This window comes from Ostrea edulis, chromosome 10 (genome assembly GCF_947568905.1).
Source record: "Ostrea edulis chromosome 10, xbOstEdul1.1, whole genome shotgun sequence".
Classification (NCBI taxonomy): domain Eukaryota; kingdom Metazoa; phylum Mollusca; class Bivalvia; order Ostreida; family Ostreidae; genus Ostrea; species Ostrea edulis.
The window spans coordinates 30,443,161-30,470,914 of record NC_079173.1 but is presented as its reverse complement, the minus strand read 5'-3'; the positions used below and the strand labels follow the sequence as shown (position 1 = coordinate 30,470,914).

At 37.7% G+C, this 27,754-nt stretch overlaps 1 protein-coding gene across 1 annotated transcript; it reads right to left on the bottom strand.

Moving 5' to 3' along the window:
• Positions 1-18,686: 18,686 nt before the first annotated feature.
• On the bottom strand, positions 18,687-21,616 carry LOC125665351 (uncharacterized). Its single transcript, XM_048897995.2, has 3 exons — positions 21,541-21,616; positions 19,483-19,572; positions 18,687-19,318 (listed from the first exon to the last, which is right to left on the bottom strand). Exons 1-3 carry the CDS (start codon positions 21,614-21,616, stop codon positions 18,687-18,689), a joined length of 798 nt encoding a protein of 265 aa, XP_048753952.2.
• Positions 21,617-27,754: the final 6,138 nt, after the last annotated feature.

Below are 27,754 nucleotides of genomic sequence, written 5' to 3'. Positions count from 1 at the left end.
TTTAAAATCGATATAGTTAATTAGTGAGAGGGCCAAAGGTTAACATTGAGGTCTATGGGAAATGAATTGGTACTCTTTTCCCATATGATGCATGTCGCGTCTGCTCGCCATTTTCCCTTTACTTGAATAAAGAGCGGCATTATGGGAGATAACTCTTCCAAACATTCTCATAATCTTGTAATATTTTTTTTTTCATTTATGGTATGTACTGTTCATTTTTATGTTTTTCATTTTTCCTTGACTTTATAATATTCATTTACAATAAAATTTGTTTATTACCTATAAAATAAAACCATATAAATTATGTTTAGATAAAAATATCAAGCAAACACGATATTGGTTTAACTCACTATTATTTCAACCACTTACTTAATACATTCGATATGAAAAGCCATCAGTTGATTTTATATATTTGTTAAAACCTAAATTGATCTTTATAATTTATATCATTACATGAAATTTTGATCTCCATTTAAGCTGTACTGCTGCACCAAACTTGCATATGTCATCTGTAATTCCAAAGTTTAGCCTGCATATGTCTTTATCCTTAATTATAAATAAATAAATCAGAGTAAAACATTAATATTCTTTAAATTTAATGTATGTTTTGATGATATAGCAAAGGCAATTATTTTATAAGGCATCAAACTTCCATAATTACTGCTATGCATGAACGCTAATTATTGCTATATATCAAAAATAGAAACACGTGAGGAAATTACAAAGTGCATTTTTAATCTCGTGTTACACCCTAGATCATAAAAACATATAACAAAATGGAATGTTCTATGTACCCATCTGGACGATTTTAGTGATTTTGCATGTTTTCTCCGAGACATCCTCTTTTAAGATAAATACACTTATTGAGAATGACATTCAGTGCTTATTATTTTATTATATATTCTGCAGTACAATTCATTTTTTCGGAACGACGGGGTCCTTTAATGACACTAAATTTAGTCAGTAAATATTTAGGACATGAACATGCGCTCCCAGTCTTTTCTTTTTCCTCCTTGTTTAAGTTCAGATGAATTTGAAGCTATAAAAAAAAAAATCCAATCCAATCGGCTAAGTATTGTATCAATGAAATGTGAAGATAACGAACAGTGATTAATCTCATAACCAATCGGTAGGAGCCTGTGTCTCTCAATTTGGAGAATCTAAGTACCGAAGTTTTTTGCTTCTGATGAACTAATTATTTTGTATTTTATCGATTCATCGAATTTATTTCAAACAATGTTGCAAAATTGTAATATGTAACCCGTCGGACACATAATTTGTTTTATGGACGATTGAAATATGTTTATATTACGGACTTTCGACATTTCTATTGTATATTTGTATCAAAATGAGTACGGGATTGTTAAGAGGGGTATCTACAAGGCGCTCTAAATCCCAAATCGCCTTATGCCCAGACCACCGTCCCTGTAAGCTCGCCTGCCACAAACCATTGAATTCCTCACGGATGGGTGCCCGTCATAACCAGCATCACCAAGTTTGTGAACAAAGTTTGAGCGCTGACCTACATCAAGATGCGCCCGAGGCCATCCCCTTGCACACCACACAGCCCACCATCACCCCAGATGCTCAGTTTCAAGAGACCGCTAGGCCTATAGCTACTCACAAAGTACCATACCAACCAGGTACGCATCCTCTTGTTAGTATTACGGCAGATCTTGGTGCTAACATTCTACAGTCTACTCAGGAAAAATATGGAATAACGAATATAGTGATCTTGCCAAGCTATTGCGTTTAGATCCTGCTGCTGAAACCCAACAACTTCTTGCGTTCGATGATGGTCAAATTAAAAATAAATCTAAAGATAGAAAATTTCTGAATGGACTGATTCCTTTATGATTTATGCTGCCATCTATTTGAATAGGTCAAGGGATTTTGAAGTATATTAGTTCAATACGACTGGGGGCATCAACGCCCGTCTACTCTGGGGTGGAGGAACTATGATTCAACTATGATGTTCAGTTTCGGCTTAGGCGTGCAAATACGCTTTGCTCATCTGGGAAAATATTGATGCGGAATTGTGCTTGATTTATATGGGTCAGTCCGCTGTAGTTGAAAAGAAGCATACTTTTAGTTTCCATCAGCACAAGCGTTGTTACAATTTAAATTTGAAAGGTTCCTGTCTTTAAAAAGACTAGATTTTCTTATGATTGTCTTAGATGTGGCCAAAATAACTCATCCATCAATTGTTACAGCAATCAAACCAGCAATAATATGCCCAAAGGACTTGCTCAGAATACCAGTAGTAATCCCAATGCGACCCAAACACGATTTCCAAGGCCATTTCGGCAATAACGATCCATGTCTGTGGGATTTATGTTATACACCAAAGCTAAATTGTTAAATATTTGGTTGCAAGATTATCCAGGCAAAACTGTAGCAGATCAACTTTCGCATGGATTTACATTCGGATTCTCATTGAAATATATGGGTTCAGTATCTTGTAAAATATGGTTTCAGCATTAGAGCGTAAATATCAATTACTAGCTAAACTGAACAAAGAAATTGACTTGGTCGCATAATTGGCATATTTGATGTCCCACCATTTCAAAAAGTCGATTTGCCTAAAAAGTAAAAAAAAACACCAAAAAAACCAAATTATGTTTAGATAAAAATATCAAGCAAACAACACGATATTGGTTTAACTCACTATTATTTGAACCATAATATGGAGGCTAATCATAAGTGTATCTGTCCCACGTGGAAAGAGATTTAATGAATTCATTAACCCTGAAATGTGCCCTGTCAGTTATTCATCCTTTGATCACGCTGTTAACATGATCCAAAAGCATATGTTAAATAACGGATATGATTTGTCCTTCTTAACACGTCTCAGTCTTTGTAAATATTTTGAAGATATGTATAGTGCAAGGATTTTGATTATCAACAATTATTTTCTTTGATGTTTTAAACAGTTACAGGTTGTTGAACTTTGTCAAATTTAGGGAAATATTTTACATACAGAACTCTACCTCCTGTCACAGTTTTAAGCTAAGACGCAAAGAAAGTTTTCACACTCTGATGCTGATGGCTGATACTACCTGAAGTTCTACTAATTACGGCTGAAGAAAACCCTCCTAAACAAACATTTTCACTGGCGTATTATGTACAGTTTGTGGAACTCCTGTGTACATTCTGTATTAGAATCTAAGTAATTTGTCAATACAACATATCATTGGGTTAAATGCTGTCTGACGTGTTTCATAGCGATTGTTAGTCCATTCTTGGCACACTGATTTTGACTAGGGAGAACTCCGTTTACCTGATCAAGATATAGGGCTAACAGCGGATGTGACCGGCCGACAGGGGGTGCTTACTCCTCCTAGGCACCTGATCCCACCTCTGGTATATCCAAGGGTCCGTGCTTGCCCAACTCTCTATTTTGCATCGCTTACGGGAGTTATGAAATTGATCACTGTTCGTTATCTTCAACTATCATCTACTGATAAGTCATCCCAAAGATTACTTTGTTAAACACCACTCTGATTTCAAGCTTAAGTACTCATTGACAATATCTTTGTAGTCTTTGAAATTCCCATGGGCACGAATTGTGCTCGTTTGTTAGCTGACCTGTTTTTATATTCTTGGTAGGTAGAATTTATTTAAAAAAAACTCATACTGACAAACAAGTTGATATTGCAGGGGATGCAACACTCTCGTTTAAATTCAGCATTTCGCAAATTCTATGATTGTTATAAAAATCTAGTTTGCCAATACAACCTACTATTGAGACAAATGCTGTCTGACTTGTTTCATACCGATTGTTAGGCCGTTCTTGGCACACTGATTTTGACTACAGATAACTCCGTTTACCTGATAAACATGTCGACGATTATCGTCGACTTGGGTTTGAATGGAATGGTTTCAATTGGATTCACTTGCGGAAAAATCATTCATGGATTGATTTATGTAAGTTTTAGAACGTAACCTGAAATAAAATTCAAACCGAAACGCGACTTTCTGGCATACTTTGCGAAGGATTGGACAAAAACGAGGGTGATAGGAAAGACCGAATATAAATAACCCCTCGTTTCCACAGAAATTAGCTCATTATGAAAGGTGAAGATAACGTACAGTGATCGATCTCATAAATCCTATAAGCAATTCAAAATAGATAGTTGGGCAAACACGGACCCCTGGACACACCAGAGGTGGGATCAGGTGCCTAGGAGGAGTAAGCATCACCTGTCGACCGGTCACACCCGCCGTGAGCCCTATATCTTGATCGGGTGAACCAAGGCTTTACCAGCAGTTATAGGACATTGACATGTCGTTTGTGTGAGTAAAAGTCTTATGTTTCTAGACCACATCACTATATACGGCTTTCCAAAGAAATATACAGCGACCTCCAAATGGTGTTAAAATTTCTTGATGAATTTAATGAGATTAGAAGATTTCCGGATTTGGAAGGGGAATCCGTTGAATATTTACAGCTCAGGAACAGTAGGTGTACTTCTTGGGCATGTCTCTGTTGACCACATATATTAGAAGGGATATATAAATTGGAATAAACTTATCTTATCTTATCTTATCTATAACCTTTTTAGAGTTTGTCCCTATTGTTGGATTTCACTTGTGGTCCAACATATTGCAAAATAGAAAATTGATATTACATGTTGACAGCTTTGGTTGAAATCTTGAATAAAAACACCCAAGAATATATGGGTAATGACTTTGATGGGAGAATTAGTATTGTTGTCTTTCAAATGCAATATTCAGTTTCAAGCAGTTCATGTAACAGGTTGCACAAATGAGATAGCAGATGCAATGTTTCGTTTTCAGAGGGCAGATTGATATCCCTATCAAGTACCTACTCATTTTTGGAATCTTTGAAGGACATGTTAATCCCCGAATTGACCCTAGTCTCTCCAGCAACACAAAAGTTGCTTATGACAAAGTTATCAGTGCTTTTAATGACTTTAGATTACAGTTTCGAATCCCGCTCGCGCCTGTAAATGAGAAAGTTTCCCAGTTTACTTGCAAAAGGTTGGTGGTCTCTTCCCAGTTACATTGTATCTGGGTTCTCTCTTCCATCAATAAAAACTGGGCGCCACCAGATAACTGAAATATTGTTGATTGTGGCGGAAGACAGCAAAACAATCGAACAGTTTGCCACTGTCTTGGCCGCCTTCAATAGATCATGTAAAAATTTTATCGTCAAAAATCTGGCACAGTCTACAGCTAAAGTGTATATGACCGCCCATAGTCATCACTTGCAAGTGCATGGCTTGCACAATTCAGCAAGGTATTTCATTATACAAACATAGCAGGTTTAACCAGAACTAAACTTGCGAAAGACATCAGAAACTTATCAGATTTTACTCAAAATTGTCGACATTTTACCTACAGTAAAGCAATAAAAATATGAAACTTTGATATTCGGTTCGGCATTTGCAATTGCATCTTTGGGGGGGGGGGGGTGTGTGAAATTAGAGAACTAGCAATAGCTCTGCTATCAGTCCAAAGCATACGGTGCACCTTTCTGACCCAGTGTTGAATAACGATTTTACTTTTAGCTTGCGTTTTTCAGAAACAGATCAGCATGGTTTAGTTATCACTGTTCGTTATCTTCGAATTTATCAACAAAGGCAATGGTATGCTTTGACTTGTTGGGTAAAAATTGCATTTTACATCTCAAATTGACGGTCCTTTATTTTGTCATACCAATGGCTCTCCATTGTCAACATATCAGTTCTTAAGTATATTGTACATAGCATTAAGATCTTTAGGTATTGAAACAAAAACATTTAAAATACACTCGTTGAGAATAGGGGCTGCTACTCACATGTATTTGTCAGGCATACCTGTACAAGAAATTCACAGAAGGGTAGACAGCTCCAATGTCTTTAAACATTACCGCAGAACTGAGCTGGCTACATTTTAGATGCAAATTATGATTTGGCAATGGTGCAGTTTGACTCCAACAAAATGAATAGGATTGAAATACAGGTAATTCTATGCGTTTTTCTAATTTCATATGCGCGTTGTAATTGTGATGTATATTGTTAATAAATCTTGCTGATCCAATATGGATTGTGGGATCATCATTTACAAAAAGAGCAGAACAATTTGCATTGAATTCATCGAAGTTTGGCAAAGACGTTGCTTTACCTGGCATTCCATATTCACACCAGTGCTATAGAAGTGAATTCGACAATTTCCACAAGGTTGTTTTTACATGTACTCTACAAATTCACATCCAATGTTTTTGGTTATTCATGGAGAGGTTAATGCCATTGGCAGACAATCCATTATGTAGGCATGTGATCAACTTGTTGAGTTTGGCTTTGCTGTTGACTTGCATTGTCTTGTCACATACCTTACCTAGAGTATACTGGCATCATGCCATATCAAATATTGCTGCAGAGAAAGCTAGATGTAGGATTCATAGTTCTATTGCTAGTTTTGTTTTAAGGTGGTGTTTCCATTAAATATCAGGAGATCAGTGTTGAGCAAAGTAAACTATTTCTTAATGATGGAGTTTATTTGTCTCCCTTGGGCAATCATGTTTTCGTGTCAACAATGCAGGCCGCTCTAAGGCAATTTATTTGAGGTAATATTTTAAATCATCCAAAAAAGTGATAAATGAATGGAAACTAGTGTGGCTTTATGAACGTGATGTAAAATGATTATTTGTTTGAATACATTTTGTGAACGATATGCTAATTTGTCAGCTGATGGTCAAAATTCAGTCGCTTTGTTTGCGGTTAGATTTCATGTGTGAGATCCTATGGGCGCAAATGTGACAGAAAACCATTTGATGAAGGATACTGTTGTTTCCAGCGCACCCTCCCCTCCATCTCTGATATATAGTTTGTTGATTGATTGTATATTGTATAACGTCACTCTCGAGAATCTTTCACTCATATGACATATTGAGACGTTACCATTGCCGGTGAAGAACTGCAGAATTTAGGCCTATACTCGGCGCTTATGACCATTGAGGGATCTTTATCATGCCACACCTGTTGTGACACGGGAACTAGGTTCTTGCGGTCTCACCCGAAGGCCACCCTATTTAGTCCCCTCTTATGACAAACAACGGATACGGAGGACCTATTCTAACCCGGATTCCTACGGGAAGATGTTGTTTGTCGTTTGTAGAATATTATTAGTTACACAGTTAGTTAGTGACCTGATACGGAAAAATACATGGTGTGAAAAGAAAACCCGTATCGGGCGAGGCGAAGCCGAGCCCGATACGGGTTTTCTTTTCACACCATGTATTTTTCCGTATCAGGTCACTAACTGACTGTGTAACGAATTTATCACGTCGAAGACCTCTAACTGTATATGTGGGGGTCTATATCATACAACTTAGTCAAATGTCTTTCCTTTTGAAACGGCTGCAAGTCGAACCCGACGATAAATAAAATTACTCGCCCAATACGGATTTTACTCGCATGATACGGTTTTTTTCACGGCGTCATGTGACCAAGATCTGACCAATCAGATTTCAACAATTTTGTCTGAGGCGTGATAATTGTGAATGCTATGCTGCCAAATGTTTACAGGTGGTAAGATCGGCGCATAAGGTATGAACATGCGAATGTCATGTTAATTGACAGTGATCGTTGTTTGAAATATAAAGCCAACATGCTTTTGGGTATTTGTTCAGGTCAGAGGTGGCTAGTACAAGTAAAGTATCTGTAGACATCAGTTTTATTCATTCACATTCATTACTTATTAGTTTTAGGCGTACCAATCAACTGCCAACCGAAGACGAGATCCGGCGCAGAAGATGGAGAAGGATCGGGCACGCCCCGATGAAACCAGCCAATAACATCACCAAACAGGCGTTCTCATGAAAACCAGCCAATAACTTCACCAAGCAGGCGTGCTCATGGAAACCAGCCAATAACATCACCAAGCAGGCGTGCTCATGGAAACCAGCCAATAACATCACCAAGCAGGCATGCTCATGGAAACCAGCCAATAACTTCACCAAGCAGGCGTGCTCATGGAAACCAGCCAATAACTTCACCAAGTAGGCGTGCTCATGGAAAGCAGCCAATAACATCACCAAGCAGGCGTTCTCATGGAAACCAGCCAATAACATCACCAAGCAGGCATTCTCGTGGAAAGCAGCCAATAACATCTCCATGCAGGTGTTCTCATGGAAAGCAGCCAATAACATCACCAAGCAGGCGTGCTCATGGAAACCAGCCAATAACATCACCAAGAAGGCGTTCTCATGGAATCCCCAGGGTGAACAGAAGAGAGAAAGACCAGGAAACACCTGGCGATGCGACCCTGTGGCAGACAGCAAGAAGATGAGACAAACCTGGAAACAGCTAGAGAGGGCAGCTTAGGATCGAGGACTTTGGCGGACTTTTGTCGACGACCTGTGCTTTGAGAGGAAGGATGGTCATGAGTAATTAACCCTGTCTGAGGTATATGTTTTATATATACTAGCGGGAAAAAGAAACTGCGCATTATCTAATATATGAAAAAATAATTTAAAAAAATAACAATGAACAAATTTTATTTTTTGTAATACTGTTAACAAATGTATTCGTTACAATATTTCATAATCCATTAATGTTAACGTCGAATAACATCAATTTCAGCACACTCGAAAGACACTGGTATTCGAACTTGAATTAACAAAGTTAATAACGCGTGTCACCACCATTTGCATTCACGCATGCTTGACAGCGGCGCCTCATTGATGCCACTAAAGTGTTCAGAAATGCTTGAGGGATGTTGTTCCAGATGTTGGTTACAGCCTGGCCTAAATCAGCCAATGTCACTGGCTGATTTGATAAACAGCGTAGACGTCATTCCATTTCATCCCAGACGTGCTCGATCGGCGATAAATCGGGGGAAGCAGCTGGCCAAGGCAAGACATCGACATCCTGTTGAACAAAAAAGTCCCTGACTACATGTGGCCTTGCGTTGTCTTCCTGCAGATTGATGTGATTTTGCTGTCTCTGTATGAAGGGTATCACATGGTGCTGAATAATTTCGTCTCGATAACGTACGCTGGTGAGATTTCCATTGACAATTTGCAGAGGGGTCCTTCCACGTGCTGTTATTCCACCCCCACCATAACACTACCTCCACCGAATTGTCGACGTTGCACAACACAAGCGTCCTGGTACCGCTCCCCAACGCGACGATACATTCTACAGCGGCCGTCACTGCTATCCAAATGAAATCTGGATTCATCAGTGAACAGAATATTGACCAAATCCTGTACATGTATTCTGAATCGTAGATATCGTCTGCACCACGCTAGTCTAGCGATACGATGACGTTGAAGCTGTATTGGGCGCACCGCTGGACGATTACGCACAGTTCTTCGACTGGTTGGTCGAAGTCCAGGAATACTACGAGCAGTCAAACTTGCTGTCTGGAAACGATTTCTCAGGTGCACAATTCTAATGTGGTTGTCCTGTCGACGCGACGTCACACGAGGACGCCCAGAACATGGTCGATCTCAAATGTTACCAGATTGTTGGAAACGTCTCCATAATGACTGGATGGTGTTCCGATGAACTCCAAAGTGTCTTGCTGTGATATTTTGTGCCATTCCAGCTTGAAGCATCTCAACAGCACGATTACGTTGGTTTTCGCTGAGTCGTGACATGACAGAAGGCTAAATATTGTCAAAACTAAATTGCTTTCCTTAACGAATAGTGTCCAAACAAACCTTTTACACTTCTTACTCCAAACAGTATTGGCCCGTAAAACACTTCAATAAACAACATGTGTTCACTAACCATGAAAAAGTCCGTGTATCTGAGTCGGGTACTATCCGATATTGTGCAAAAACATCACCTTTATCGATTGTTTAGATTTTATAAATATAAACAATAGATATAGAAAAATTATACTAAATTTTATAATGCACAGTTTCTTTTTTCCGCTAGTATATTATATCTGTGTTAGTGTATATGCGTGATGTAATAGTCATGTATTGTATTTTATGGTTTAGAAAATAACTTCTTTGTTATAGAATACGTCCGTGAAATAAACCAAATAAAAATTCTACCCTGGCAATTACCGGCTTCCGTAGAGGGGTGTTTAGCTTGGCGTCTCGATCATACCCGGAGATGAACGGACTATTAATCATGTGAAGAAACTACTGCTAACGCCGTCGGGTAATAATTGCATTTTAATAATTTAAATCAACAGCAGGCTACACAGTTCATGCTTGTCCGATAGATTTATATAAAGGTTGTACTAAAAATAACTTAAACAGAACAGCAGGTCATTTGATATACTTAGCCTCGATTGAATATAATCTCTTTGCAATCGTTCTTTTCTATGACGTAGCGCGAAAAAATCTATTCTCGACAGTTACCGTTTAAAAGTCACTTAGTAAAAATTCTTGTAAATACTAAATGATAAAAAGATCTCTAAAATATGTTTACCATTTCAAACTCTAACAAACTTTGGGGGAAAAAAGTTCACATAATCTACCATTGTGTGTGGTGGTGGGGTGTTAAAGTACAAGAATTTTGCTTTGCCAAATCTGATTTTCTTAAATCATGAAATCGTTCTCTTCAATATTTTACTAGTTTTAGTTGTATTTCTTCTTTAAATGTTCCAATCAGTGAAAGTGGGGATATGCCACTAGGCTGGTATATTTATTTTCCCATATCAAAAAAGAGGGAATGCAAACCCCACCCCCAATATAACCTACTTAATAAGTATGTTCTTAATTAGCAATGAAGAATGTACCTCTACAATGTTAAACTAAATAATATGATGTAAACTACATCACTACTATTGCATTTATTAACATCCTTCATTGTTTAAAAATAGTCATAAAGCATGCGAATGATTATTTTACTTGAAAAATTGAATACTTTGTATCATAATGTAATTATATACACTATTCCGGCTCCTTAAACTGTTTTACCCATTGAATACTTTGCCTTTCTATCATGCTCTGTAAACCAACCAATGAAACTTCCAAACATTACTGGCAGACAGACAGGCCAAACGAAAACGTTTTATTAATGAGAATACAGGATCGAACATACACGGACCCATGGACGTACATGTACCAGAGGTGAGGTCATGTGCCTAGGAGGAGTGATAATCCCCTCTCTACCGCGAGGACTTGTCTTCCGGATAGTGGAAAGTAAAAAAATAAATAAAAATATGAATCTTCCTTAAAATCACCTTTTAAGTCGTTCTGATAACGATGGTGACACGTTTTGGTAATTAATACATCGTTTAAATTACACCCCCTGCACGTAGTATTATATCAATACAAGGGACGAAACTCGCCATCTTGGAAACACTTAAGTGGTACTTAATAATTACCAGAGCTATATCATAAATTCCACTGCAAGTACATTGATACAAGGGCCTTATAGGTCACCTGAGTATCATGTAACAACCTTCCAATGTTTGAATTAGGTTTGTGTTTAAATATAAGAATTTTACTTTTGGATGGAAGAGACATTGAATAGCTATGTGGTCAGCCCCGCCTTTGCACCAGAACCCCTGACCCAGGGGCCATAAATTTCAGTTTTGAAAGAAGCATCCTTGATCATCATTATCATACTATTAGTTTGTCTACTTAATACCCAGCAGCAGAGAAGATTTTCAAAGAAATAAAATGCATTTTCACTATATGATCAATAGGGCCCCACCCTAATACCAGAACCCCTGACCCAGGGGCCATGAATTTCACAATTTTGAAAGAGGCATCCTTGCTCATCATAACCATGCTATTGGTTTGTCTACTTAATACCCAAGGACAGAGAAGAAGATTTTCAAAGAAATAATGCATTTTCACTATATGACTTATAGAGCCCCACCCTAGCACCAGAACCCCTGATCCAGGGGCCATGAATTTCACAATTTTGAACAAGAGGTACTATGAGCAATGCTCACTAAGAATACCCCCCGCTTACCCCAATCTCCCAAAGGGTGTTGGTAATAGGTATAAACTACCTCTTTTCTGAGTGTTGCTACTTCGATGTCCAGTGCGCATGACCTTTGACCTTTTGACCCCAAAATCGATAGGGAACATCTTCATCCCATGGGTAGTCCATATGTTTGATATGGTGACTGTAGGTGGAAAGGATAACGCTTTAGAGCCCGGAAACCATATTGCTACTTCAATGTCCAGTGCGCTTGACCTTTGGACCCCAAAATCGATAGGAAACATCTTCATCCTATGGGTAGTCCATATGTATGATATGGTGACTGTAGGTGGAAAGGATAACACTTTAGAGCCCGGAAACCATATTGCTACTTTGATGTCCAGTGTGCTTGACCTTTGACCTTTTGACCCCAAAATCGATAGGGAACATCTTCATCCCATGGGTAGTCCATATATATGATATGGTGACGGTAGGTGGAAAGGATAATGCTTTAGAGCCCGGAAACCATTGCGTCTACAGAAGGACGGACGGACAGACGGACAACCCGATTCCAGTATAACCCCCCCCCCCCCAATATCATTTCCTTTGCCATTTGCGTCTTTGTTGTTTGACTCGTTTTTGTTGGTTGACCGGCCTTCGTTTTATTTATGATAATATATCATATAATTTAACGTACAACTCATCTTCGTTTCGGGGTGTCGACTTTGAGTTTTCAAATTGTACCATTATTGTATTGTGCTGCACTCTTTCTTTATCTTCTAAAATTATTTTTTGACTTGCTTAAATCTAATTCGTTAAGTGGTAAATATAACGTACGACTTATCGAGCTCACGGCGGGTGTGACCGGTCAACATAGGATGCTCACTACTCCTGGTATCGGGTGTTGTTGGAATTTAGCCTCTCTCTCTCTCTCTCTCTCTCTCTCTCTCTCTCTCTCACTCAAAACAAATAACAAATTTTAAAAAAGTCATTCTTCATTAGAATACATTTGCGGCAACAGACATCTATCCCGTAGCAACGCATGCGACTTCACAAACAATTCATGGTGTTAGCATTATAACTTCACTGTAACATACATAAGGATCAAATACGTGGAATTTCAAATCCACGGTAAATATAGCAACTGAACTATTTAAAGATTGCACCAAATGCTTTTAATTGATTGATTGAGGGCAAGAAAAATGAAAGGGACATTGTCTTGAAGACCATCAATCATACAAGCAATATTGGTTAATTGCTCTTGAAGGTAGAAAAGATTTAAGAATAAATCATGTAGATGAAGATGTGAATGATTACATACATGTAAAACTATGGCATATCTGCACAACAAATCACCTTTTCGAATTAAACAGTGAGTCTCTCCAGAAGGATTAATTTTTCAAACTCTGTCCAGTTTAGTGCATCGATTCAGGCGCTTCAAATGAGAAAATTTACAATTGTCGAAATCCTCATTAAATGCAAGCACTAATTAAACAAGACTATATGAATTGACATTACATATATTTTTTTCTGTTTTCCAACTTTGATCAGCAGGGAAATGTACACAAAATAAGCATGGGCTGAAACAGTTCATCATGTGACTTACTATTACTCGATCACGTGACGAACTGTTTCCCGGTCACGTGAGAAACTATTGTCCGATTAGCAGATTAGGTCTACAGCCTCTGACATCGGGTCATTGCCAATTTCTCGGAGAAGTAGTCTTGACTGTTTCTCAAGTACGCAATAAATAATTGTATACGGTTCTCTTAATTTATTTGCTGCAGTTTAGAAGTAGAGAAAGTTTTGAAAGATTGCATACTTCTATTTAGGTCACCTGAGTTTACTCAGTAAACTCAGGTGACCTATTGCAATTGGTTGTCGTCGTCCGTTAACAATTGAACATTTTTAACTACTTCTTGATAACTACTATTCTAATTCTTTTCAAATTTCGTATAAAGCATCCATGGGGCAAGGGGGACATAAAATGTAAATTTCAGGACTCCTTTACCTCTGGGGCCCTAGGGGCGGGGGGAAACTGCCAAAAATTGACCAATTTTCAAAAAGCTTCCTCTCTAGAACCGCACATGTGTAAGAAAAACTAAATGCATAGTGATGTAGAGCAGGAAAGCCTCCTGTGGCTTTAAAGGCGGGACTAAAACTGCTAAATTTAACGACTTTTCAAAAAAATTTCCAACCGCACATCTTTATTAAAAACTAAATGCATAGTGATGTAGAGCAGGAAGGTCTCTACGAAAATTGTAAATTTCATGATCCCCGGGGCAGGATTTATGACCCCAGGACAGGACCAAACTTAGTATATAGTGTTTATGTTTAAAACAATTAAATATCATCTTCTTTAGTGCTATTGATACTACATTGAAACTAACTGAATATTTAGAAAGAGCAGATAGTCCTTAACCAAAATTGTAAATTTTATGATCCCAGGGGTAGGGGTGTGATATCAGGGCGTGGCCAAAATGGTCAGTTATTTTATGTGTGAACAATAGAAATTTGTTCTTTGGAACAAAGGAGGCATAAATTGTAAGTTTCAGGACACCTGTACCCCTGGGCCCTTAGGGGCGGGGCAAAAACTGCCCCAAAATTGAAATATTTTCAAAAATCTTCTTCTCTAGAACCGCACATGTTTAAGAAAACTTAAATGCATAGTGACGTAGGCCTTTACCAAAATTGTAAATTTCATGATCCCCGGAGTAGGGGTTTTGGACCCAGGGCGGGGTCAAACTTAGTATATAGTGTTTATGTGTAAAACATTTAATTAACATCTTCTTTATAGTGCTATTGATACTAAATTGAAACTAAATAGATATTTAGAAGGAGTAGGTAGTCCTTTACCAAAATTGTAAATTGCACGATCTTGGGGTTTAGGGTTTGGTTTCAGGGTGGTGTCAAAATTATGATAATGATTTGAAGGACTTCTTTAAGTTTGTTGATCTAAATGCATGCATATTTAGGAATAGCAGAAAAGGGTGTACAAAAAATTGTGAATTTCACAACCCAGGATTTTGGCTCTATGATGGGTCCCGATTAGTTTTGTCAATACACATATTATACATCTTCACAAGTCAAGGGTTATTGATTCGTTACCTCGCACTAACCCTTGACATCAGTCGCTATTTAAAAGTTGGGCTCGAGAAGAAGCATATGATTGGTTTGCAGCCTGAAGCTGCAAACCAATCAGACAACGGCTTTTATAATCGGTCGAAAAAACTAAACAGTAAACACGCATGGCGACGGCATTATGGTGTAGAATTTGTGGCCAATTAGTACAAGACAGATACCGTCGATTGATTTTCGGGAGTTCGTTTTGCTTGAAAAACAATTAGACGAGGTTTTGGGGTATGAGCCGAATGAAAATGATGGATTGTCGAAGTACGTTTGTCGACTATGTTTTAACAAATTAAACAAGTTGTCTAAAATTGACTATGAACTAAATAATAAACTACAACAATTAAAGGACGAAAAATATTAATTATTGATTGCGTTACGAAATAATTTAACACGCAATGATGTTGAAAAGTGGGGCGACTATCAGCGTCACTGCATTTTCCTCCAAAATAATGGGAACAACTTCGTAAGATAGCGATTTACCACTGCCGGTTTTAGTTCCAATAAAAACACCTTTTTCTTCTCTGATACATGATATCGAAAGCTTTTGGTTTTCAGTCAAATGATCGATTTGATGTTTTTCACATATCTTTTCGTCAACGGACGCCATTTTTTACTTTCTGTTTATTCCCTTACCAAACTTTCATCTGAAACAAGAAATCCCATTGGCTGATTTATTTTAGCGTATTGCGTCATCCTTTTTCTTGAGCCCAACTTTTAAATAGCGACTGATGTCAAGGGTTAGTGCGAGGTAACGAATCAATAACCCTTGACTTGTGAAGATGCATATTATATTATGTAATGCCTTTCATCAGTGTATGCACTTTTGGAGGCAGTGAAGTTTTAAGAACACATCTTGTTTTATACTGTTGCTGAACATTAGAATTTAGCTTAGATATTCAGAACAGGAATTTTTTTCTAAATTTCATAGCCCTTGGGAGTAGTGATACTTTTCACAAGTACTCAGGTGACCGATAAGGCCTGTGGGCCTCTTGTTTAGTTTTAGCCTCACTCCATGACCACGAAATTCTCAATTTATGTTGCCTACCCCTTTCTGAAGTAAAGGAGAGTATGTACAAATGTGCAACTCGTACGGATAGCAGTGGTATACGCCATGTTGGTTTTGGTAAGTTAAATATAGAAAGGAAGTGGTTTCATGTTTAAAAATATTAGTAGCACCTTCAAAGGGACGGGTGCATATTTTTTATGTTAAACATTAAAAATATATCTCATTTAAAGTTGACAATCGATTGATTAATTGTATCCTGTTTCACGTCCCTGTTGAGAATGTTTCACTCATATGGAGACGTCACAAAGACCGGTGAAGGGCTTCAAATTTAAGCCTATGCTCGGCACTTACGGTCATTGAGCAGTGAGGGTTCTTTAGCGTGCCACACCTACTGTGATATGGGACATCCGTTTTGAAGACCAGTTCTGAGGACCCGTGACATTCACACCACAGGCAATTGCATCGCTTGGGGTCGAATTTACTATATAAAGAGTAAAGGTATAGAACTCTAAATATAGGGTACCCAACTTAGCCGATGTAAAAACAATAAATTAATTGATATAAAATTCTACTTTGTATTTTATTTTATTCATACATAATCAATCTACATTACTACCAAAGTTCATCCCGAAATTCCGTATACTTCCCAAGATATGCAGAAATGAACTCGGAAAAATGCCTATTATTTTTTGATTGACTTTTAGCTGGGCCCTGACACTATACGACTACACAGAGTGTTTGAGCATTGCAACAAGCTATCAAATAGAATGTGCAGCATAAAATATCATTTCTAAAATGAATTTCTTACCCCAATTTATAAAATGAAGTCCGTAATAGCTCCAAGTGACTGAAAATTTTAAACCGTTTCTACTTTCATTTAACACAGTCATTTTCACCGGTGCCACTAACTACCCACATTGACATCATTATTATCAATCGTCAAACACCTGTGATAATATGATTTAGATAAAAATAGACATAATAAGACATTTGTATATTTATAAAGACTTGTTATTAGCATAATTTATGTACTATAATGAATCAATATTGATAAATATTAGTATTTGAGTCTCTAAATCGTTATGGGTCCTTCCATATCTTTTGGGTAATTAGTCATAACTACCGTTCATGGTGGGGATTGTGAAAATACAGACGTTTAAAAATTTTCAGTCACTTGGAGCTATTACGGATTTCATTTTATGAATTGGGGTAAGAAATTCATTTTAGAAATGATATTTTATGCTGCACATTCTATTTGATAGCTTGTTGCAATGCTCAAACACTCAAATACAAAGTAGAATTTTATATCAATTAATTTATTGTTTTTACATCGGCTAAGTTGGGTACCCTATATTTAGAGTTCTATACCTTTACTCTTTATATAGTGAATTCGACCCCAAGCGATGCAATTGCCTGTGATTCACACCTGATGCCGAGCGTTTGGCGTTGGAACTGTCACTACCTGGTCCAAGGTCTGTCGCGACCGGGATTCGAACCCCGACCTTCCGCGTGCGGGGCGAACGCTCTACCTCAAGACCACCACGGCGGTCCACTCCACCATTAAAATCTGTTTACCACTTAAAGGGACGGATTCAAAAAAAATATTTCAACACATACATGTATGAACAAAAGACTGGTGGATTTGAACTCTAGATCATTTTACAGGTGGGTGGGTTTTTTTTTCACTTTTATACATTTAGTTATTATCTTTTAGATTTTGTAAAGATATATTCACTGAAAGAGACTACTACATGGTGCATTCGAATCATCAGTCCATTTGTCTGTCTGTCTGTCCATCTGTCTGTGGATATGATTTTGTCCAGATATTTTATGGCAACAAAGATTTCCCTGAAAATGTGTAGGCCTACACTCTTCATTATATCATGATCAATAATAAATATTGAGGCAAAAGAAATTTATTGTATCCTGGAACTTTTATGCGAATGAAACATACATGAATAATATTGAAAACTATGTCTTTCTGATCTGACATCAGCGATATGTAACATTTTAAATACGTCCCTACTTGTAATCGATGAGCCCGTCAGGGGTATTAGTAATACATGAGGTATGGTCTGTGACGCGTGAAGCGGTGCAGATCATACCCTCGTGTATATTCAAAACTAAAATTAATTTTCATATTTGAATTCTTTCATTTATGTCGGAATCCCCAGCCATTAAAATAAAAATAAACGTAATCTATATTTATAAAACTTCATATGCATCTTGTTTACAATTGCTATGCTTTCATGGGGAAATGATTGATCGTGTATTGTTTAACGTCCCGCTCGAGAATCTTTCACTCATATGCAGACGTTACCATTGCCGGTGAAGGGCTGTAAAATTTAGGTCTATGCTCGGCGCTTACGGCATTTGAGCACGGAGGGATCTTTGTCGTGCGACACCTGTTGTGACACGGTACCACGGATTTTGCATTCTCATCGGAAGGACCGCCACATTTAGCCGCCTTTTACGACAAGCAAAGGGGTACTGAGGACCTATTCTAACCCGGATCCCCATGAGAATTTGATAAAAGCAAAACATTGGAGACGTAGATATATTTACATGACTTGTGCGTTTTAGTATATTAACACTACATTTAGGACAATTCTAAATGAAATGTACTTTTTATCATTTACAGTAGATATAGGAATCTCAAAGTGGAACACGTGTTCTTTGTTACTTGTGATCTTTTTAAAATTCTACACCTCTATTAAAAAATAATTTCCAATGATGAACCCTATAAAAACAACCACTAAAATGTTGATAATTTCCCTTTGTTTCAGTACAGCTGTCCACGACCTATTACGGGTTGATGCCAGTTCTTGTAAAGGTAATATCACGTGTAGAATGTCGGGTATAACTAAAATTAAACTTCGAATTCTCCGTGAAGGTCTTTCTTTCATTAAAATCAGTTGTTTGAAGAACTGATCAACTCCTCCCAAAATAATATGAGTAAGACTTATTGTTATGATTGCAATTATCTTCCAAGAGTCTATCTTGGCGTCGATGGAGACCATCTGAACGACATTCCATGTAGAAAATAGTTCCGTAAGAGTGAAGAATAATTGATGGATGAACTGTCCATAGTACCCGTCGTTTATATAATTGAAATATACCCATAAAGAGAAGTAATTTGGGTACACATCGGCTATGAATAGAAAGAACATCCGCCATCTTAGCTTTCTGTTTTGGTAGAGGTCACAGAGATGTTTGAAGGTTTCGTAAGAAATAATTACACTTCCAAGCACCATGATCCATATGATGAACATCTGAGTTGTGGCATTGAAATACATGTGTTTGTATCCGACTTTGCCTGGTTTCTCATACGAACCTGTAAAAGTGGAGGTCGTCATACAATGACTTAATCATCACTATTACATGTATCTCAAAATTATCTGTCAGTTTATTTTAAGTATAGAATTGAGTATATTTACTATTCCATGGAACATCAGAGATATTTTCCATTGGAAAAAAACATAATGAAGGTGTCCATACCTTTGTATACCGTGTCGAAACAATCACACGTACAACTGCTTCTGTTCACTTGTGGTTTGTCTGGTACCCATATTGTTTTGTGGATTATCCCTAAGAGTAGAGAATGGAAGTGAACAAGCTTTTTCCCTCTTTGAGACATACTTCTTGAACTGTCAGAACACAAGCATCCCCCTACATATTCAGTTTCTTTACATACACAAAACAAAAAATACCAAAACGAAACAAGAAAAAAGAAACCAAATAAAATAATTTACTATTGTCTTTATATATGTATAAGAAATGGGATTCAGTTAAAGCTTAAATAAATAAATTGAGAATTTTTTTTAAGTAAATTGATTATTTCCGCAATCACCTTGCAGATTAGGTATATTTAGCCATAACTGACATATTCGACAAATACAGGTACATGCCGCGGAAATACAGACCTAGGGATCAGGTACGGTAGAATTGAGCTAAGCTCAGCGATAACGGCATAACTTTCTGTTAACGAAGCTAATAAACATTGAGTTCATATTGCGAATGTTTTCATATTTATGAATGAAGACGACGAAAACATGTGTACCTATGTACAGTAGTTCTCGAGAAAATCATCACATCTTTCTTTGTTTTACGTCGGGTTTTTACTCACGTTGAGAAGACGTCATCAGTTTTATGGTAGGTGAAGTGCCACTTTGACGTTTGTATGACGCTTGCGACCATAGTAGTGAGAGTTATCTTTCGTTTCAAATGTCGGTCGCGACTCGGAACCTCCGTTTTCCAGGCTATATCCGGAAGACCCGTGGCTGCCAGGTCCTTAGCGAATGAACATACCCGATATACACTGTATATCGAAACTTAAATTGGGGTCATATGATTGCGAAGCGAGTGGCCTAATAACTATGCTATCACTAAATAATACGACGCCGTTTATGAATAAAACATTTCTCCTATAACGAGATATTCTCGATAAAATGCGATTATCCGAGTAAATACAATGTATATCCAATGCAACAGAGAAAACCACCCTAGGAGTACATGTATTCGTGTTTCACTTGAAAAAGTCTCAATATGTCCGATTCTACAGCAAATAAATACCTACGACTTGCATTCAATTTCAGCCTTCTCATTCACGCAGTCACGTTGATATGTATTTTCTTGACTGTTGTCAATTTTATAGAGGCAATTCGCGTCGCGGCGAGAGTGCGTCGCACTTGTTCAACAATACACGGGATTTGTCATTATTTTCAATCAAAATAACAAAACACCTGGTAGTATAATGTTTATTTTCTCGCTAAAGAGGGATAATCGCGTTTTAGGGAGAAGATTTGCTATAGGGGAAATGTTCCCAACCTGTAAAATGACATGTTTCCGAAAGATTTCCTTAGATACTTTAAAAATACTTACATGTAGCATATGCCCACCATTAACGATATCGGCATGTACGATATTTGATAGAAGTAATGCTATCTTTTTAATGCTATCGAATTTGTTTGTGTAATTTCCAGGAAAGTGACACTTTTAAGAGTGATCAGAAATAAATATGTATCATGCAACAAAATACAACAAAATCCGCACTGAATTCTGAATGCGGTCTAATTGCCAAGAAATTTCACTCATCACTGCATTTATCCACGCCTTGTATACTCACACACAGGAAACTTCACTCATCACTGCATTTATCCACGCCTTGTATACTCACACACAGGAAACTTCACTCATCACTGCAGTTATCCACGCCTTGTATACTCACACACAGGAAACTTCACTCATCACTGCAGTTATCCACGCCTTGTATACTCACACACAGGAAACTTCACTCATCACTGCAGTTATCCACGCCTTGTATACTCACACACAGGAAACTTCACTCATCACTGCAGTTATCCACGCCTTGTATACTCACACACAGGAAACTTCACTCATCACTGCAGTTATCCACGCCTTGTATACTCACACACAGGAAACTTCACTCATCACTGCAGTTATCCACGCCTTGTATACTCACACACAGGAAACTTCACTCATCACTGCAGTTATCCACGCCTTGTATACTCACACACAGAAAACTTTGGAATTTACCTATCTGCACAACTGGGACACATGCGATGATGGTCACGGCCAAAAACTTGGGAAATAAATGCTCGAAAAATGTCATTTTCGTAATTCCTTGTTTTTCAAATAACGCTCTGTCGTCTCCTTAATCTGCACTGGTCGTTTGCTGCATCAGAATGTTCGCTGTTGTGAAAAAAGAGAATATTAATTGTCGTACACGTAGTGGAGAGGGTCTGCGATAAACACTGGTCAATAAAAAATAATAAATGTACCTTTAAATTATGTAATGATTTGAATTCTTGAATTCATTATAAAGTGACAATGTGAAAAAAGACTCCTAATCCCCTTATATGTAATTCTTTACATCAACACAGACCTACACATGCCGAGTCTCTACTGAATATACCAGTTTATAAAGAACGGACATACACATGCTCTCTCTCTGTCTGTCTCTCTCTCTCTCTGCCTCTCTTTGTTTCTCTCTCTCTCTCTCTGAATCTTTATCTATCTCTCTCTCTCTGTGTGTCTGTTTCTCTCTGTGAGTCTTTATCTCTATCTCTCTCTGTCTCTCTCATTTCTCTCTCTCTCTCTCTCTCTCTCTCTCTCTCTCTCTCTGAGTTTTTATCTCTTTCTCTCTCTCCCCCCTCTCTCTCTATTTCTGTAAAACACTAAATACCAAAAACACTCGAAATATCGGAACTGAATATAGATAAGAGGTCAAATACATAAAAATATATCAAAGGAATATAAACCAACGACACGAACTATATTGAATTGTCCAATTTTCGGGACGACCTGTCCCTTCTTCAAGAGGGTAGAATATTTACATAGAAATGAAAACTAAATAAATAAAATAAACAAGAGGCCCATGGCCCACCTCACATACCTGAGCCACCTTGGTCCATATCTAAAGATTTCCCATAATATATTCGCATGTAAAACTTTAATCCCTATTGTGGCTCGAACCTAACCCCAGGGGCCATGATTTTTACAAACTGGAATCTGGTTCTTGAGAAGATTTTCTCTATATATGACCAGTGGCGGATTTAGAGGGGGCGCAGCTGGTGCACCCCCCCCCCCCCTCCTCCCTACAATTTTCAAATTTAAGGTAAATCGCTGTGTCTTGTTTCGGAATATGTCCTAAAGACGCAATAATTTCTTCCACTCCCGGAGAAATAAATGACAAAATCCTTTGATTTCTTGAATTACTTTATTAAGAGAACTTAATTTTTTCCAAAAACCCTTAAAATTTGGGTTTTTTCACCTTCTCAAAATGATAGAAAATATTTCAAGCCCCATAAAATCTGTAAAATCCAGGAGTTTCTGGCGGCTTCGTCCCCTGGACCCCCACCAGGGCTTCGCCTTGCACCCACTGCCTTATAAAGTGGCGCCCCCCGTAACCACAATTCCTGGATCCGCCCCTGATGACACTGGGGGGTATGATTTAACGAACTTGAATCCGCACTATGTCAGGAAGCTTTCATATAAATGTAAACTTTTCTGGCCCAGTGATCCTTCAGAAGATTTTTAATGATTTTCCTATATATTTGTAATATATAAAACTTTGATCTCCTATTGTGGCCCCATCCTACTCCGGGGACCATGATTTTAACAAACTTGAATCTGCATTATGTCAGAAAGCTTTCATGTAAATTTGTACTTTCCTAGCCCAGTGGTTCTTGAGAAGAAGATTTTTAAAAGATTTTTCCTATATCTTTGCATGTAAAACTTTGATCCCCTATTGTGGGCTTATCTTAACCTCGGGACCCATGATTTTTATAAACTTGAATCTGCACTATGTCAGGAAACTGTCATGTAAATTTGTACTTTCCTAGCCCAGTGGTTCTTAAAAAGAAGATTTTTAAAGTTTTTTCTATATATTAGTATGTAAAACTTTGATCCCCTATTGTGGCCCCATCCTACCCCAGGGGCTTTGATTTTAACAAACCTGAATCTGCACTATGTCAGGAAGCTTTCATGCAAATGTAAACTTTTTTTTCCCGATGGTTCTTGAGAAGAAGATTTTTTAAAGATTTTCTATATACATTGTATTAGTATGTAAAACTTTGATCCCATATTGTGGCCTCATCCTACCTCCGGGGGCTATGATTCTAACGAACTTGAATCTGCACTATGTCTAAAAGCTTTCATGTAAATTTCAACTCCTCTGGCCCAGTGGTTCCTGATAAGATTTTTAAATGACCCCACCCTATTTTTGCATTTTTTGTGTGATTATCTTTCCTTTGAAGGGAAATGTCCCTTTATTTGATCAAACTTGAAAGCCCTTCACCCAAGGATACTTTGTACCAAGTTTGGTTGAAATTGGCCCGGTGGTTCTGGAGAAGAAGATGGAAATGTGAAAAGTTTACAAAGACGACGACAGACAACGGACAATTTTGATCAGAAAACAAACGCAAACTAGCACTAACACTATGTGCGGAGATAAAAATCCCCCATGTAACTCTTGAGGATTTTAATATGTAGACGTTCGGGGGGAGGGGGTCTGAATTTGTGATCAATCCATTATCGTGATTTTGTGACATTTTGAAGACTTCATATATTCATGATATAGTGCTACTTTCGAGGTATCTATTCACCTGTCTTTATCATCCTTTACATGCAGAAATGGTGATATTTTCTATGAATCAGAATATTGTAACAGAATATCAGAATATTTTTCAACTGGTACATGTAACAATGGCGAGTATAGGACTACATTGCCGTGTCGTCTGCTTAGCGTTAGATAACAATGTGTTCATTCACATGCGCTGATTGTTTGCGGTTTTCAGTAAAAGTGATATAATGCATTTAGCTACTAAAGTATGTAAGTAAGTATGTATGTATGTACATGTTTTCCTTGAAAATAACTAATCTCATCTTTACTCAATGGCAAGTAAATATTTTTACCTCTTCACACACTGAAACTGAAAAAGGGAATGATAAAAAGCAGTGTTTCAAATAACCATTTGAAATTGACGCATACGTTAAACCATTTCAAGACAATATTGGTTTTTTTTTTTAATGCGTAAATGCTTAGCGCAGTACCCTTCTTGTCCTTTAGGTAGGGCCCCCGAACTTTCTTTGTTTGAGAATTAGCAGACAGAGGCATGGTTATGGCGTCTATTGCAGTAGATAGAAGTCAAATAAATTATTTTGTCGGCGTAGCAGGCGTTTAGATATTGACCTTCAGATACTATGTTCTGTTGGTAGATAGGGAAATAATGTACATAGAATCTCCCATGATTTGTGGTTTGATATTATCTATATCCAAGGAGATGTGTTTTCTGTCCCCGAGCCTTGGCGAGTTGAATATAAATCAAACCAAACCACAAACCATGGAAGATTCTTTTTATCCCATGCTAACGCACAGGAACCGGTCATCTTGTCTGGAATAATAATAGCACGGGTCTATACCATACCACCCCTTAAAACACAAGGAATGAAACGAATTTTCACTCAAAACTTCGCTTCAAAATAGTTTTAAAATTCGTCAATGTCACTGATCCACCATACAAATGATTCTCATCGACGCGTGTAACTTGCAGCATTCGATAGTTTTTTGACGACTACTTTTCGGCTCATTCCCTTGTTTGCCCTGGTGGTCACGAACAACGTCATGATTTGATACAATCTATAAGCAAAATTGCAAGAGATAACAAATTTTGGTGTGGAAGTTTGGAATACATTAAAGAGATGATGTACATGTATTTAATTCTTGAGATGTTTTTAACAGTATGTGTGTTGATTATGTTTTAAAATTATCATGCGTGCAAACAAGATGAGTACAATCCGATACAAAAGTATTAATCTTTACGGCGATAACTTAACCCAGTTTTCCTTTTGCTATGACAGTTCAGGTAGTATTTAGGCTTTTAAAACATAGCCCTCAGAACGAAGAACAAATCGTGTGAAAAAAACTTTAATGTACTAAACATAATCGTACCAAAGGACAACAAAATCAAAGAAGAGAATGAGAAAACGGCGGTTTCAATAGAAAAGTGAAAGTAACAAACAGTAATCAATCTCATAAATCCCACCAACAATACAAAATTAAGAAAGGGCTTGGGCCTTATGTCTGAGGTGGAATCAGGTGTCTATACGGAGTAACTGTCCCTTGTTGACCGGTCACCCTGGTCCAACCATGGGCCCTGAGTAATCTGTAGTCAAAATCAGTATGTAAAGCCTTACAATTGGTATGAAACTTTCTCCCAATGACAGGTTGTATTTGCAAATTAGATCATCATAAGGACCATAGAATTTGCATGTTCTGACGTATAAAATCAATTGAGAGACACATGATTATATGATTTTAATTTAAAGACAATGAATTTTTCCTTTCTATCGTGTCTGCCGTAAATCTTTTTTTTTTTTTGCGGATCAGTCAAAAAGAATTTGTGCAATTTTTAAATAGAAGGGCAGTTCAGTTGCTATTTTTACCGTGAATCTGAAATTCTACGCCTCGTGTGACGCTACATGTTTATCCAGACTGCATTGCATTTACAATGACACAATGTAGATTTTTCAAATTTAGATTTTTATCTGTTTCCTGTTGTATTTCTTTTTACCTTCTTCCCTAGAAGCATAGAAATTAAACAGTATGGATATACAATATATAGCACTTTAATCTTTGTTACATTCTGTTCATTATCTTGTTTCAGTGTTATGATTGCATAGGGTAAGGTTTGCAACAAATGTAAGAATCAAAACTTAACTTATATACATATATGCGATGGGTGTAGATCTTGAATTACACATGAAATGAAAACTATAACTACTCTATGAAATAAGTAAGTAGATATAATAAATGATACGATTCCTTTTACGAGTCGATGAACTCGACAGAAATTGGGAAAAGCAACGTGAAATTACTTTAACCACAACAATATCAAAGAAACAAATATTCGTTTCCTTTTCGTCGGTTTATTACTACGCAGAGTTCCCAATGAAAAAAAAAAATCAAAACCGCGATCAATGTAAAATTTTCTGCATAAATGGTGGTGGCAAATAAAAACCTTACAAAAAGCCACTGAAAATTTGCTAGGTTACTAATAGGTTGATTTTATATTGTTTAACGTCCCACTCGAGAATTTTTCACTCATATGGAGACGTCACCGCTGCAGGTGAAGGGCTGTAAAATTTAGGCCTATACTCAGTGCTTAAGGCCTTTCTTTATCGTGCCACACCTGCTGTGACACAGGGCCTCGGATTTTGCGGTCTTTTCCGAAGAACCGCTCGATTTAGTCGCCTTTTACGACAAGCAAGGGCTACTGAGGGCCTATTCTAAACCGGATCCCCACGGGATGATAACAATTTGAAATAGTAGATAGCATTATTTGATTCCGTTCCGCTAAATACTGTACCATTGTCCGTGTGGATATCAGTATTTAGCGGAACGGAACGAAACATTGAAATGAAGCGTTATTCTACATCTGTTGTTATTCTGTCATTCTCATTCTTCTTAATCATATCTTAAGGCACCACCCGTGGCCGAGTGGTTAGAGCAACGCGCTCAATATCAAATGGCCTCTCACCTCTGTCGGCGCAGGTTCGAAGCCCAATTTACTTTCGGAAGGTCGGTGGTCTCTTCCCAGGTACATCGTATCTGGGTTCTCTCTTTCACCAATAAAAAACTGGGCGCCACCAGATAACTGAGAAATTGTTGAGTGTGGCGGAAAACATTAATCAATCAATCTTAAGGCACCGAATTCTCTTTTCTTTCTTGAGGGGGGGGGGGGGGCGTATTGTAAATTAATGCCACATTGTTTTCTTTCCCCCGTTTCTGCTGAAGCTTTTCTTTTCTTTGCTTTATCAGTTGATCACTCTGAAAGTAGAAGTTGTCAATGAAAAAATCGGGGTCAATGTACAATTTTCTACATAAATGATGGTTACTAACGAGTTGAAATAGTTGATAGCATTATCTGATTCCGTTCCGCAAAGTAACCATATAATGCATCCTCAGGTAATGCAGATTCAATTTTCCTCAGATCATGGCCCCAGTGCGTAGGTTGGGCCACGATAGGAAAGCAAAGTGCAGTACACGCAACGCCGATTCATTGTTTACCGCGTTCCCGCGTTGGAAAAAATTCATCGCGGTTTTTCAGATGTATCGCAGGTAAACCGCGTTCCCATTGCGGGATGACTATTACTTACCTGTCGCGTTAACACCTGTCAACAAGAGGCCCACGGGCATTATCGGTCAGCCGAGTATTAGTTAAAAGTATCACTAGCCCCAAGGGATAAT